The sequence below is a fragment of the Etheostoma cragini genome, chromosome 3 (genome assembly GCF_013103735.1).
Source record: "Etheostoma cragini isolate CJK2018 chromosome 3, CSU_Ecrag_1.0, whole genome shotgun sequence".
NCBI lineage: Eukaryota > Metazoa > Chordata > Actinopteri > Perciformes > Percidae > Etheostoma > Etheostoma cragini.
This window is the reverse complement of record NC_048409.1, coordinates 17,544,557-17,561,604: the sequence shown is the minus strand read 5'-3', so window position 1 is coordinate 17,561,604 and position 17,048 is coordinate 17,544,557. Positions and strand designations below refer to the sequence as shown.

The window sequence follows — 17,048 nt, the reverse complement described above, 5'->3', positions numbered from 1 at the left end:
TGTGTGTGTGTGTGTGTGTGTGTGTGTGATTCCTCACCTTCACAGTTCTTGCCATCTCCAGCCAGTGTAAAACCAGGCCGGCAGCTGCAGAGAACCCGGCCGCCCTCGGCAAGACACAACTGGGCGCAGCCTCCATTCCTGTCCTCACAGGGGTCTCTCGCTGACACAAACACACACACAAACACACACACAGGCAGAGAGAAGATAGACGCACACATACACAAAAATGTAGCCATGTCAGCACAACAGGTGATTATCTGACCTTGCAGGTTAGTTCATAAACCCAAATATCTGAACTCCAGAATAACATGTAAGTTTGACTGCTGTGTGTGCAGCTTCTTATTCATAAAAATTACAAAAGTGAGTCTGGTTATGATATCTGAAAGATCCGGAGTAAAACTGACAAAAAACATTTGAAAATCCAGGAGAAATCGGAATTCCTGTTCTCTACTGTACAATAACTGTTTCCAAAGGTGCTTCTCAAGTTCCTTTTCCACTCTACTTCTTCTCTGCCTTGCACACTCCTTATTTCTGCTGTAGTTTGGTCCAATTTGCAACTTTAGAAGCACCTTACTCATTTCAGAAGGATAACCCACTCTACTGAACACTGTTTGTCCAGCAACATCTGATATATTCACGCATTATATAAACATTTGTTGGCAAAAGGACTTACATTCACAGTGTCTCCCATCTCTCTTCAGCTGATAGTTCTTTCGACAGTCACATTTGTAGTGATTGTTCCCCATGTCCACACACTTATGCTCACATCCACCATTCAACACCAAGCAAGAGTTCACAGCTTATGAGGAAGATAGACACAGAAACAAACATGGTAGATAAGCATAAACACACATCAGCTCTGTTATCCAATTACAGAATTAATGGATAAAACACTGACCAGTTTTAGGATATTTAAAATCTGAACTCACACAGGTTGACAGATATAAATGAATTTGTTGGCAATCTAAAATGGCTTTCACACATCAACTCTGCAGCCGTGTAATTATGGAAAACTCTATGGTAATGGCTGGAAACTTAAAAATAATGGCCAAGCCGGGTCCAATGGGTACTGCTAGTTGGTTTCTAATGATCTTTACATCCCATTACTCCTCTGATTTAATGATGTGCCAAATATGAAAATCAGCTGTGTGCCTTCTGGGTGCTTTAAACACAGACATGATAACACAGACGGGCTGCCAAAGAGAGAACGGCCGGCTTTTAACATTGATGATGCACATCAACAAGGATGCAGAGGATGTGGAGGATGCGGAAGATGCAGAGGATGCAGAGGATGCAGAGCAGCAGGCCCGGAACAAAGGTTGCACACAACAGTGTGGTCGCCGAAGCAAGCAGCCATCTTTAGATGCAAACGAGACTGCGTCTGGGTGAGTCAGTTTAACACAGCCACACCCCTCTTAGGTAGGATCGTATACACTCATCCAGGCCATCTTAGTATCATTCTCACGTGAAACGCAACTCACATGAAGAGGGACAGGTTAGATTAGCTTTGGAACAACTTTAACATCTTCTATTTTCCCTTTCAAATCCGATTTTTACTACAAGACACTGAGATTCATCACAGAAGCTCAGAAATCCTATTTTTTTTAAATGTAGCATAATTAAAAAACAGTATTAATATTGTATAATCTTCTTGTCTAACTCTTGACTCTCTAGTGTATTTCTCAAACTATCAAACTATTCCTTTACAGAGCAGCTAACCCCCGAAGCCTTATTTTCCAGACTGCATTGTATATGTGTCATTCCTCTACGCAACTAAGAAAATAATCAATAAAATAAATATATTAAAATATATTATATTATTAGGGAAGAAGGAGTGAATTGACTTTCAAATTGGTTAGCACAAGTGCAATAATTACTTCTGTTTAGTACTTACCAATGCAGGTCCGACCATCAGCGTGCATGCGGAAGCCTTCGCTGCACTCACAGTAATAAGAGCCGGGTGTGTCGACACACGTTTGTTGGCATCCTCCATTCAGCTCTTCACACTCATTAACATCTGAACACACACACACACACACACACACACACACACACACACACACACACACACACATATATACTCATAACCATGCACAGACAAATGCTCATAAAAAAACTACTCACAACTGAATATTGCCATAAACCACAAGACTGCACAATAACAAGAACCACTTTAGCTGACATTCAAACATCAGACCTGTTAGGAATGTCCGTCTGCTTCTGACTGTGTGAAGGGCTTCATTTATAAGCATGCTAGACCTGAACATGGCATAATTTAAAAGCCCATTTAAACGGCCTCTTTGCTTGGTTGAAGAATGACTGAGCATTTTTTGCGTTCTCAACTTTGAAGTAGTCTAATTAAACATTCCATATGCAGCAGGCCAAATAGAGTTAAATGAAAAACATGTTTTTAGTATTATAGATTTAATTGTAATTGTATAATTTTGACCAGATCTCCAATATATTCTCTGTTTTGTATTTTTGCTACTTGTGAGTATGTCAGCTATCATATTTAAGCCCGATTATCGCCACTTCCTATTTTAAATATTACAAAAACAGAAAAGAACTATGTTGAAAAGTTCAGAGGACCATTGACCAAGAAACGGAATCACCCCCAACACTATCACACTGACCCTGTGCTCTGACTCCTATAATGTCTTTAGGATGAAATGATGAATGGCTCACACGCTCTTTGTGCAGTAGTGTGCATGCAATCAATTTGTTAACTGCCCAGGTAGGAATTGCATATGGCTGCACATGGGTCAGACTGAGGCTCATGTTCCACAGAGACAGGAACAAACTTTAGGAAAACCATGTACTTGAACATTGTACTCAAGGATAATCAAGCTTTACTACACATCTGGACAAAACATCACACATCCGCCCCAATCTCCTCCCGGTTGTCATCTCTGACCCGCAAGGGCTTTTTCGGGCTCACATTAGTGATGACTGAGTAGATGTGTGTGAGGGGAAAATAATGTTGCAATTTACCTTTTCGGAGGGGGGGAGGGGGTTGTTAAACACTAAGCATGTGGTTTAGTTTATTTGAGCATGCAACACTACCATCATTTTGGTTCCTCAAAGGTCCAAGCAAATTCCGGAGTAGTGCAAATATAAAAAAAAAAATCAAATTGTTTGCTTGTGTGTGTGCGTGAGTATTTCCCTGCACTCTCGCCGCTCCGACAGACCTGTGGGAATAGCCGTCTCCAAAAGGCTCTCAAGACTATTTTAATTAGCTTGTTTCCAATAATAGGAGCTAGAGGGAAGAGGGGAGGTGTGTGTGTGTGTGTGTGTGTGTGTGGTGGTGGTGGTGGGGGGGGGGGGGGGGGGGGGGGGGGGGGGGGGGGGGGGGGGGGTGATAATGGAGGCTTTTCACCATTAAAATCATCCTTTTCTTACCCTCCACATAGTGTGATTGAGGGATTTGAATTAATTTTCCCAATTTATTACGACATCCATTTGAACAAGGAAACAAATAATCACTAGACAATGGCCAATGAAGGATCACATAATCATGAACCTGTCATTCTGGGCCACTTTGTACTTTAACGCTTCGACAGCTATTGCAGAGGATGCCTAACATGCATTACAATAGACTCTGGGGGGAGGTTCGTTAAGGTTAATATACTTATTTGTCTCCTCATGTGAAAGGATTTTAATGGGAGACACACAATGGCTGCTTTTCACCCGTGGGTGGGGTGGTGTGAGCAAGGGTGGGAGTGATGGTGGGGGTGTTGGAGGTTGAGGGCAACAAGGTCTGTATGGTATTGCGTGACACCGTCTGGCTCAAAGCAGAGCTGCTGAGCCAGCATCTACAACTGGACAATGTGAAAGACCAAACATTTGGGAGTGCTGCTTTGGTGGCAGAAAGAAATGAACAGGTGGTGTTTAGAATGAGCACCACAGCAAATGAATTCACTAAAAACAAAAGAGGACCAAAGGCACTTGTGGTGTGAGAGCAAACATTTGTGTTTGTAGTATGGGTTTGCTTTAGCACTTAGTATGACTAACAGGATCATTCTTTCAACCTTGACTACATTTTTATCTGAATTAATTTGCCTAAAAGAGCACTACAGAGAAGCAACTCAGTGGACTCTAAATGTCAAGAGAAATTATCTCACACATTTCCAGTTTCCAAAATTCTGGAAAACAACTTCTTCACTGGTTTATGTTTCATCAAAAGTTCAAACCTTGCTTTCTTCCCCCATAAGTACGACCACACATACAATTTACGCAAAAGCCCGTAAAATACAAACTTGACAGCTGCTGAAGCTGCTTCCGTTTGTCTTCTCCACTGGTTAAACTTAAAATTATTACTAAGTCTCAATATCCTGTCTTAAAGGTTAAAGAGCAGGGGTAATTGTTCTCACCTGTAGCTCTATAGAACAAATGGGCTTCAGTGCCCAGCACTAACTCGGCATATTTCTGTCAGCTGAGAAGGCCAATCTGAGAAAGCATGCTGTCTGAGAAGAAAAGCTTTTTAAAAGAAGTGCTATGTGTGTGGTTGCTTCAGCTCTTTACAGCCTGAAGTCTAGACAGTTAAGTAGATTTCAGTTTGGCAACTTAGTTATAAGGGTCTTAAATTCATTCAAATGGATGACATATTATCCTAGAACACATTTATTTCATGCATCTAAAAAATATGGCAACCGACACACCAATGTTTTTGGTAACATGTGTTTAGCATGCCAGCTGTGCAGCGTAAAAATGTTGGATCTTTGTTAAACAATGTTTTCTTTGAAACTCCGTGAGCTGGAAAAGTGTGTTTTGTATACTAGGATTAGGTAAAGGAAAAACCATGAATTAAAAGGCACGCTGAAGGGTTATTGAATGAGTGGGTCCCTATATTGTTTTTGGGAGACTCAAGACCTCAAGCTGATGTAAACAATGCATGTTTCAGAACACCAAAGAAAATCTCGGCAAATGTTTTATGAGGTTGAAAATAGATTCTACATACTTGCTAGGCCTTACTTTATAATGACAGCTTCATATGATAAACTTATAATTTACCCCATTATGTGCTTTAACACATGCTGTTCATATTTCACAAAGCAGAGGAATGCATTTGTTATAAAACTAAAAGTAAGTTGTTGCAGTATGCGTCATGTGTAAAATTTTGTAAGGGGAAAAACATTTTTTTTAAATTATGGGCATGTAATATTTTGTGTTTGTTTGAAAACATATCAGACATCTTTAAATTAATTATCATTCGAACATTAAAAAAAAAAAAAAGATCTTAAATTAGAACAGGTAGCCCGAGCCGGGCAGAGAACCTGCTACAATCTGTCCATGTTTGTGCACAGCAGCTACATCTAGATGTACATCTTACCGTGACATGCTTTGCCATCTGGCCCCAGCCGACTGCCTTCAGGACACTTGCAGTAGTAGCTGCCGATGGTGTTGCAACAGTACCCCTCACAGCCACCTTCATCTACTTCACATTCGTTAACATCTGAAAGAAAAGATTTAAAAGGTCAGATTTACTAACATAATGCACAGTCAACGAAACAGAAAGGCGACTTACACCCTTTTTGCTAAACTTTCACTCATCTATCGTACAAGTTCCTTCGTTTGTTGTTTAGTTATTTCCCTTTTCAGCAGAAAGGAAATCAACAAGACCTTTACAGCGTTTACTTTCACTCATCACTTTGGAGAACATGACCCTGCTGGCTCTTGAGGCAATCTCGGTGACAGAAATGCTTTGATGCCAGGGAACTCCCATATGTAAAAAAAAAAAAAAAAAAAACCTGTCTGAGATTTTTGCCAATCTTTAAGAATCAATGTGCTCCAAAGAAACAGAAGAAGCTTCAATTTGCATATTCCCACATGTTGCTGCTCACCAACTTTATAAGATTGAAATTGAAAATGATCTCCCGTCTACAGAATCTTCTTCCTTATCACTTCATTGCATCAGCTATTTCCAAATAAGCCTTATGTTTGCCAACTCTGTAAAGCATAAAAACTGTCCTCATGGTCTTCCCATGTTTCTTGCGTTCTTAATCGTCTCTAAGGGGGAAATGGTTTCCAGGCCGGTTACTTGCTTAGCTCTTGTACAACAGCAAAATCCCTCAGGCTCCACATACTGCATATTGATTTTCATCAACTGTGCTGTCACTAACAAAAAATGTCTTTAAACATCAGACATTGCTATACACAAAATTGCTTTCTTAATTAATTACATCAATATGGCTACCAGTATTACATTCATAGTGTACTAAGCACTGGCTAAAATGTGTAACAGGAAAAAGTTGCCTAATGTTGGTGGTGGTTTCTGCAACATAAAGTAGTTTGTTTCTGATTAAACATATTTAGTCGTCATGTTCAAGTAACATAGAAAAAAACTGAATTTACTTGCTTTTGTATGTGGTGTTACATAAAATATATCAAAACAGAGTTTCTGATAGATTTTATTGTATTTTTTACAAATTAAGTTGAAAAAACAATTGTTTCTGTCAACTCTCATGTGCTAGAAATGCATGTACCCCTGATATTGTTTCCTTTGTTATAAGTGTAAATGGTATGTGTATTAACAAGAGATAAGAGGAATCTTTGATGCCTGTCAGATGGGGGTCAATGAGTATTTTCCGATGGAAACTATTATTCTCTTGTGTGAAAGGAAAATGTAAACTGTTCCTGGACACAGTATTCCATTTAATGTCTATAGATCTCTGTATGAATTTTATCCTTATGCTTGTAGAAACTGATAAACTGCTGTTACTGCCACAGTAGTTCTAGTTCATGAGGCAGCAACTTAGCCAAACCTTATAAACCCTTTAGGAGATGGTGACAGAGAGATGGACACCCCCTGTCAAAGAGGAAGACTAAGTTAACAGAGAAGACAGGAAATGTCATTTAGTGGTGTCCCCCATCTGTTAAACGACTTAACGAGATTCCTTGGCTGCATGTTGAGCAACAGTGTGTTTATCTTTGAATGACAGAAACAGAAATTTCAGAAGCACAACTTGGGCAGACAATTTTTAAATAAAAAAGACAGGAGTCAGCAGAACGTAGAGATCAGCATGCTTGAGTCAACAAGACATTTGACACTTTGTTTGTGTAGATGAAGAGTACACGATATATTAAGGTCTACTTACATAATCATGGTGTATCACATTACAGATTGTTGCCTGTGGCTCTTCTATAATGAACAAGGAAGTGCATCTTCCTGTCTTAAAACTTGTAATTAAGGTTTTGAATACTTGTTTAGGCTTTGTGTGTGCACCGTGTATTGTCCCATCCCCTGGTGTTTAGGCATTTATGTAAAGGTTAATCTAAAGCACATACTGTTGTGTGCATTGCCAATAAGCAAAAGCCAACATCAATGCACTCCAAAGCCACTCTGGTAAAAAACATGAAAGCAATTTTAGTTTTAGGCTATGTGCAACTGTATTTTTGCTGTTTCTCCAACCAGAAAGATACCCATGGAGCATGGACAACTTGGCCAGTGTTAGAAACAGACAAGGGTAGGATAATCAGCCCTGTATTGGTCACTTAGAATGTATTTTCCTCCATACGTGTGTTTTGAATGTACAAAAAACACATTGACGCAAAATGGCACAAAACCACAGCATATAACAGTTTTTTTAGTTACTACAGCAGTAATTAAAGGGTTATAAGAGTTTATTTCCTGATTTACATTCTTATGTAATAAAGTCTGCAGCAGGTAATTCATCAGAGACATTGGTGAGATGAAAAGCAAGGAAAATAGAAACACTGCAATACTGATGGATATATTGTTGAATTGGGGAATTGTTGGTAACGTCGCCCTTACGTGCAATCTGTAGAATTTTGCAGGACCTCAGAAACTAAGGATGGGTCGCCATGATTGTTTTTCAGGCCACACCCACACTTGGTTTCTAAGGGCAGGCAGTGTAATCACATTTGGAGAGGCAGACTTTGTTTCAGAAATTTCAACAGATGATTAATTGGGCTGATTGTTTCACATTTAGGCTTTGCTGCATGCACATGTTAGTTATGTGCATTTTCCCCTCAACAATGGATAATCAAATGGCAGGGTGACCTTGCTCACAGCAGTTGGCTACCCTGCCATGGCTTTTACAAGTCTCTACTTATACAGAAGTCCAGCATTCAGCACATTTTCCCCTCACTAAGGGGGGATCTAAAAAACCTTCTGTCTAAACCTGAAACAGTTGCATGCTGAGGAACAACCCTGCTCTGCACTTTTCATTAACTAATAGGGAAGTGACATGGCCCCTAACCTCAGGGCTATGCCCCCTTACACGTCCCATCTTTGATCCCGTAGTTCTTGAACGCCCTTATGAGCTTTCAAGATCAGCTTAGGGTCATTTGCCATCATCATAGAGAAGATGTCAAGCAGAAACAAAATTTGAAGAAACATTCAAAATTCAGGACCTGACAGGGCATTGAGGGAGGTTCTGTGCGACATGATATTTACAAGGCAGCAACCAGGCAGCAGTTAGTGATGCTTAGCATATGGTGACCAAACTGCACTGCCAGCCAACTCTTGACCATTTGCAATTATAACCCTTGCTTTAACTGCAGCCTCAAATAAATACAGAATTTAACACAGTTTCCTGATCCAGGTTTCCAAATGTTGCTATTTTTGACTTTGTGGATTGGCCTTTCAAAAATGTCATCAGTCATGCTTTGCGTCTCTGACAAAACGTGACGGTCGTCAAATGAGCATTATTCGGGAGTAAAAGTGCTTTAACAGGACAACGAGATTAGCTGACTTGTTAGTCACTCTTGGACCAAACATTCAGGAAAAGATTTACATAACGTATCATCATTTGAGGATTGAGCTACGAAGATTGAATAAAATGTAAGTAGATTTATTGAACGCAAGTCTGTCGTGCACGCAGCAACGAAAATACACCACTGGTTTGCACAACAAACAGCGTGAGGGAGGTAAAGAGAAATTGTTATACCTACAAAGATGGTGGCAAGCAATAAACCCCAATACAAACTTTTAAAACATCTCTTCAGAAACTAGTCACAGATGCTTTGTTTTTCTAGTCTATGGACACTCAGACTTTAAGAAAAGTAATCATAAATATTACCAGATGGGGTACGTTAAACCTTCACCTTGGGCCTAACAAGAGCTCTCAGATGGTCATTGTGAACCATGGCCTTGAGTGGTTTATTGCCTTAATAACCCAGTACACCTCATTACATTTGTACTGTACCTGTAAACAGCCCCTTGCTGTCTCTCAGAACCCAAAGACAATCTGGTTAACTGTGACTTTGAATCTGAACAGTGTTATTCACACTTGTTGGCATTACAATGCCATGGTTCAGCATCGGGGAATGTATCACACAGGCCGCCCATACACATTCATTACACACATGCATGCATGCATGCATGCAATTATTTACATAATTCTCCACAAACCTGTCCGATATCAATAGGGAACTTTTAGCCTCTAAGATAAAAGTTCTCAAAAATATAACATTTTCAAAACAAGTGGAGCATTTCACTCATGCATCCAGTACACTACAAATTCAGGTTCATTGCCTTTAAAAAGATGCGCTTTTATTGCTAAGATGTTTTGGGGAAACTTTCCTTCCATGATTCTCTTTCTGTCAAGCAGGACAACAGATCATGATTTCATGGAAAACCGACAGGAACAAACTTGTCACCCAGTATTGTTTTGGTATAAAAGCAACACATAATTTATTAAAAATGTTACAAAACGCTGTGGCCATCTCTTTGGGTCCATGACCCCTGATACCCAAACTGCTTTCTTTTCCTCAATATTTACCAGTCTTTTGTGTGGACTTCTGAGCCCATTCATACAAATCTGGATCATCAATCTTTTACTCAGTGATGGACTGACAGGATAGCTGACACATAGCATTTAAGTCAACAGAGAGACATTATGTTATACACTTTGGAAGCACATCTGTATGTCTTCTGTTTCCCTATCTTTTGAACTCAGCCATTCTCCAATTTGTTTGTGCTGTTTTACATGCAACTTTGTAATAATATTATTTTTCCAGTTGGTAGTTCAGAGTCAAATGGAAAGTGTCGGTCTCTTGTTGGTTTATGAATGGTGGTGATAATGGTTTCCCATCAGTTAATGGAGAGAACAGGCAGCTGCTAGAATGTTCTCGTGTTCTCTGTAGACAAACATCGGCCAAGGAGTCCGATTCCTGCTTATCCCATTAAGTGTTATTTACATTACTTGTCCTCTACAGTATAGAACCTCCCCTGTCCAATTTCTGCAAGGACCAATGCTGTTCCTCCCTCAAAAAAAACTACTTTGACATTACATAAATCAACAAACCTACAACCACGTGTCCATTCCCCTCATGTTAAAAACATTAGGCAAAAAAAGTCCGGATCAATAACTGAATCAGCAGGCCTCAGCTGCGTGGAGTTTCTCTCATTGCTGTTTGATGAATGTGGAGGGCTTGTATCTCAGACTTCAGTGGTCGGGAGTGATCCTCGGACCTTAAGTGATTTACTGCATCTTCCTTTCTAGATGGAAATTTCGTCTCTGGCAGGAATCATTCATATTTGCTACAAGTCTCTATTCCCACATTTCTCTTGTAACAAATGGAAATAGAAAAGGAATGTGATATACCAAACAACTTGTCTAAGTATAAGAAAAAAGTCTGCAATATTTATGTCTTAAAACAAACGTCTCAATTGTTTTTTCCAAAAGTATAGATATTTGATATTGCAACATCCGATCTTCAAATAACCATAGGGGGACAAATGAGAACGGTCATAACTGGAAACATTATGTTGCTTTTTTAGACATCAGAAAGACTAATGTAGAGACAGCTAATAATGCTGTAAAACCACTGTGGTTTGTAATATTTCAATGCTAAGATGTTTCACCTGATGATTTGATAGGTTCACTCCCATCTCCCTTTTCCTTTGCTCCATCAGCTCTTTGAATTCTTCTTTGGCCTTATAGCAGCCAGTAATGCACTCATTTTAATCTGCAAGCTGAAAATGCAGGGCAATGAAACATATTGCCTATTATAATTATAATTATTATTTATTATTCAATGGCTCTGTACATTGCTGCGGCTGCATTGCTGCGGTGATCTATGCATTTACGGTTTAGTCTTTGAAAATGTTTAAGTGGTAGACACAAAGTTTGATCATGTGTTTTGTTTGGATATAATTATCTAATCAACCAATGCTCTCAGTTCTGAGTACTATCTCTCACACAATCCACTTGTGTCCAAACGGAAATTTGACGACAAACATTTTACAGATTATAATAAAATTCTGAGATTCATGTTACTCAGATGATGAATCCTACTGACCTACTCTTCCTATAGCACCACCATGAAATGGATATTGTAAGTTTTAAGTAAAATGTTTCAACATGTTTTTTTTATCTTGGGAAAGTTGTCTACCATGACAGAAAACCAGGTGCACTTTCTGGTTACTTTAAAGAGCATTTTAAGCAGAGGAAACAAAGATCCGTCAAGGACTGTTAGTAAAAACACAAGAACCTGTGAACTAGACCAAAGGCCAAAGGTCGTTCATAGACAGCTGAGGAGCTTTAAAGAACCTGTCACAGAGAGGAAGGTAAGCTTCAACAATCAGCTCAATAGTAAAGACAAGACAAACAGGGATTGTTTTCAGGATGTTGCATTGAATGAAATGGACGGCTGGCTTGTGAAAGGGATACAATCAATCATGGCTTTCACTTCTGAGGAAGAAAATCAATTGTCCTCATTTTCTCATTCAAACACACAATAATAGCTTGAAACACAGAGCTAGTGTTCGAGTCACATTTTGATCAAGATGGGAACTAGCATTGGAAAACTACATGTATTTCTCCTTCTCTTCTCACTGGTGTCTACATAGGGTTTTGGACCACATGGTCACATGCTTCTGCCACCTCACCTCACTGCTCTAATATAATGGGGATTCTTTGAGGGACTGTATACTTTATGCTTAAATCCTATGGGACTGTCTTAGGACACAGTTTTGCCACTTGCTGTGCACATATTTCTTATCTTTTGTCTTATTTCTTTGTTTCCTCACAGATGAGTTGAATGATCAGAACTGGGTGCTGTTTTGAAAGCAGACACTGACCCATTGGATACAGGTTGCACATTTAGCCCACAAACTGAAGTCCATGCATCACTTAACATGAGTACTGAATCACAGAATGTGATTCATAATCAGTCAGTCATTAACAAAAACTGCTTTAATTACCACAATTGTATATTCTTTAGTATTAATAATTATACAATGAACTGCAAACGTCATGAACTAATAAACAACAGTGAACAACATGACTTATTTTAAACCTTAGGCCATGTTTACACACACACATGGTTATTTTGACAAACGGAGATAATTCCCTTTGTTTGTGTCCTTTGTTTGCACACAATCAGAGAATTCGCCTCTGAAAATGAGTCTTTCCAAAAAAAAACTCTGGTCAGAGTGGAGAGTTTTGAAATCTTCGTTTGCACCTTTGCATGTGAACTGAGACAAACAGAGGTTTAAGCAGCCGAGGAAGTGAGGAAGAGAAGAGAGAGGAAGTGATTCGTGGCTGTTGTTGCTATTTTCGGGATTCTTATTGGCTAACAGGGATGTGAGCTTCTCGTTACACTGCAACGTCCAGATTTGGCATGCTCTTGACGGCATTGATGGCATATATATACAGGTAAGTATAAATTAACACTTTTTTTTTTAAATTGACAGATTTGCACAATGTTATTTTTGAAACCGGAGAGGTTCAAATCTCCATTTATGAAAATAGCCGGCCACGTGTAAACTTAGCCTTAGAGGGTATTCCATTTAAGGGATTCAGTAAAGGATGTGCAAGAAAGTGTCAACTCACACATGCACAGTGTGAAGGGTAAGTCAATGGGGTGTTTAGATTAGTCTTGAGAACTTACAGTAAGTCTATAATTGAGATGATGATCCTACCAGATTTAAATTAATAATGAACAAATGTGCTCTGAAACAACACAGGGACCCTTAAAGTCCAACCTTTTGCTCCTCATCTCCATGAAAGCATCTGTCAACTTCTACATCTGGAAAAGCCATCCTGTTTGCTTCACCATCATATAGGAGAGAAAATGTTTTCCACAGTGAGTATGAAACGTTGTTGTAGATTTAAATGCCTTATGTTCAGCAAATATGAGACTACTTGGCATCTCACAGACAGATTTTACTTTTGTGCTTAAAATGTTCTGTACAAATAGATTATAACATTGGACTAGACTTAATCCATGACTGTAAAGTTAACCATGAAACATCTAGAAAAACATCCTGTAACACATGTACTCAGTTAAACAGCTTCAGTACTATTTACTATTGTCATAAATTGGACCAGTTCCCCTGATGCATACTGTAGGTGCCTGTTGAAGCAATCGCTCCTCCCAACTTGAAAATTAGTTCAGCTCTATGAAAGCCTTCTACAAAACAACAAAGGTGAAAAACAGCATATTCCAAAAAGAGCAGAAGTTGACAGTAAAGCTAGACTCCAAAATGCTCATAGTAGAAAGAACCATCTTCATTCCCTTATCTGTAGACAAATAGCTGCACTACGGGTTAAAAAGTTGGATTTCATCCAGTGTTTTGATTAATGAGTGTCATAATGAGTGTATATTTCTTTAGCAGTCTTGCTCAAAAGCCGTTTTTAGTTAGTAAAGTGAGTGCGATTGATCTCTGCAAGTAAGTTTAATTAATGCTAACACTTTATGGCCATAGCCAACCCATGTTCAAGTAGATTCCTTAAATCTGAGATTGCTGCACTGCTACTGTAGGAATCCCACAGTGGGTTTTGGGAGCACATGGTTAATCACACAGGCTATAAGCTCCAACCTGTTCAGCATTAACCTGGTAAACAATGGTGCCTTGATGCATTTGGAGAGATAAGGGTGTGCTTGTTTAGTGTGTGAGAACGTCCCTGCCATATGGTAGCCATTAGTTCGGTGGCTGACTGGGGCAAACGCCTTGCAACCTAATGAAACCCACACAAATAGACAACATAAAAGCAAATTAAGAAAACATCTTAATTAATTTGACAACGCATGCACAGCATTTATGAAAATGCAAAACGCAACTATACACTGCCAATACACACAAAACAACAAAATACACAAACACACTGCAAAAGGAAAAGCATACAACCCAAAAACAGAAACGATTGGGAGCGCTAAGTGGAACAGCCTTTTTTTATTCCCACGGGTTTACAGACACCTCTCTGCTGATTGGGTGTCACCTGTGACCTGAGCCAATAAACTAGAGACACACCCACCAAACAAGAGAAAACTTATCTCAAACAGAGATATAAATATATTATTTATTTATATATATATTTTATATTTAATATTATATTATATAATATTAAATATAAAATCTATGATCTCAAAGCAGTTCCGAGATTGGATGTGCCCCTGCTCTCTCTCTCTCTCTCTCTCTCTCTCTCTGAGTCACAAATCAAGCTGTTCCAATTAGCGCTCCCCCTAGAGGCCTGGAGAACTTCCCTTGTGTATCTGGATGCACCGTTTTTTTTTCTTGCATTTCTTTTTGGGAATTGTGTGCATTTCTTCTTGCATTGTTTCTGTATTTGCAACGTGTTTGTGTATTTGGTTGTGTTGTGTGTACTTTTAGTGCGTTTGCTAAATGCTGTGCATGTGTTAGTGAGGATGTTTTGATAATTTACTTGTGTTTCATTAAATTGCTGTGATCCAGGGATGTAATGAGTTTCTTCCTCTGATAGCTGTGCGTAGTATGTAGCACTTGCATTACCCAGTCTGTCTCCTTGCCAGGCATGCTAGCTCTAAGCTTGTGTCTTGGCACATGACACTTACATCTGCACAGTTAATGGCAGACTTCAGGAACACAGAGCTTTGCATTGTTAACATAGCTATCAGTGAATCTTTTTAGTAACCTCTAATAAACAGAATGGGAGAGCTGCAAGCTAAGAGCAAAGACCAACCTGTCAGCTGCAATTATGTGGTCTGCGCTGCAGCCCTTTATGAAAATAAAGATCCTCATGTCATCTCCAAATCAAAAACTTCCGCACCACAGCAGCTGTAGCGGCTAAATTTTGGTCAAAGAAATCTTTGAAAAGAGACCAAAACAAAAAATAAGTCTTGCCATCATTACTGCCACATGGTTCCCATCATATCTTAATTCAAAACACAGTCTGCTGCACACTTGACAATTCAAGACCTTTAATCTATTAACTGGTTCTTTAGATTATGGATCCAGTATCCATGATTAAACAGTGTTAAGACCAAGAGAGTTTGGTGTATTAATGTTATTGTAAACAAAATTATGTTCTCACCTTATTTTCTGACAGTGATTTAGCCAAGAACTATAACAGTTCTGTAAATATGCCCTTTTGTCTTACATCCAGAAGAATAAATGTTCAATAGGCCCATTTTACTCAGGAGTCAAAACAGAAGGCATAAAATTGCCGGAAGTTACAGAGTCATCATCTTTTACTTATTTTTACATCCTGAATTGGGTTTTACACCACAATTTTCACCAAAATGAATCAGGTCCTTTATTTTGTGTTATAGCTACACCTAGATTACTTAAAGTAATCTAAAAGAAAATATGGTTTCTTTCCATTTTGAATTCTTCCACAGGTTCTTAAGTTAAGGTTCAGTGCAGGAACAGCCATACCAGTAAAATTAATACAGGGCAGATTTTTCCCTTTGCCCGATAGAGTCACATGCAGGGATGTATGATATAACAGCCTAAGAAATGTAAAAACAGTGGAAGAGAGCGGATCAAACACTGGCTAAGGATTTACAATGCAGGAAAAGATTGTTTTTCCAGAGTTTTCCCAAGATGACAATATTTTTGAGCCACATTTGAAAGCAATTCAAAAGCACATGTCTTAAACTGTTCAGAAAATAAAGCAAAAGTTATTTCCCGAAAACCCAAATTTGCTTCAGCATGAGCGAAATGTTTTAGTGCAACAGAGCTGGGTGTTTTGAGCGTGGAATTCTTCACATGAACAGAAACATAAGGGAACATGAGGAAGAATGCGTTTTGGTCTTTTAATCACCTCCTTCTCCCTACCTCTACATGCTAATGAGCCTTACCAAGGACTCATTCTCCATGTAGCCACCCCTGAGTCCTTACCACATCTCAGTTTTCTATAATCTGTTACACAGTCACAGATGGCTGTTGTTGTTTTAAAACCATTACATGTAGAGTTGAATTTAGGTAACTTTCAAGAAGGATATTCAATATTGTATCCAATAGAAGCACCCACATATAGTCACTTACACCCAAAGCTTCCAAACATGCCCTCCATCAAATGCTAAAACCTGCCACTGAATGCTACTCTCTGCACATCTATCTCACTGGCACACAAATGAGAACTAAACACATACACAAGCATATTTACAGAGGTTTACATGTAGGGACAGGTGTGTTTAATTTAATAGGGAAGGAAACCAAGCCTGTATGGCTTGACAGCCCAAGGTCCTGGGGATTAAACACTTGAGTTCATATGAAGAAAGATGACTCCCATGTGAGAGAATGTGATTTACATTGCCACTGTAACAACTATAAAGCTTTTATGAAGAGTTTCCCCATGGTAATAACACTGTCCACAGCACTTTTATTGGTGAAGATAATTTCTTAAACAATAAATTCTGTTTTAAGTTGGTGGTGTTTCTCTGGCAATTATTTCCCCCAAATGTAAAATATTTTGGATGTAATTACTTCTAGTTTCTGATAATACTTAATAATAATATACACTGTTTATTGATATATTGGGGGGAAATCTTTGTTAGTAGTCACTACACACAGGCCTGAAATACACACACATGCTCAGGAACTGTCCATAGTCACTCTACTATAAAGTTCTCTGAAAACAGATAGGCTTCTTTAGTAAGGTCCAGATGGTTTCTTTCCTCACACTGATATGTGCCTGCACTCTCTTAATTTCATGCAGACCCATGCACCAATTTAACCAAAGCCAAGTCTAATCCAAGTTTTAATAGAGTGAGACAGAGTGGCATTCACAAGCAGGAGTAAATGCAACTATTACAGAACAGGCTCAAGCATCTCAGCACATGCTTGGGCTGTGTCCAGGATGTTTACTACCTCATCG

General features: G+C 39.0%; 1 protein-coding gene across 2 annotated transcripts in view; it reads right to left on the bottom strand.

Moving 5' to 3' along the window:
• Positions 1 to 17,048, bottom strand: part of LOC117942232 (multiple epidermal growth factor-like domains protein 6) — a 51,488-nt gene that overhangs the window by 29,241 nt on the left and 5,199 nt on the right. For both annotated transcript variants that reach the window (XM_034867594.1, XM_034867595.1), the window contains 4 exons: positions 5,330 to 5,452; positions 1,895 to 2,017; positions 674 to 799; positions 38 to 160 (listed from right to left, as the gene is read on the bottom strand). In XM_034867594.1, the coding sequence (XP_034723485.1) occupies positions 38 to 160; positions 674 to 799; positions 1,895 to 2,017; positions 5,330 to 5,452 (495 nt within the window). The remainder of the gene's footprint in view (positions 1 to 37; positions 161 to 673; positions 800 to 1,894; positions 2,018 to 5,329; positions 5,453 to 17,048) is intronic.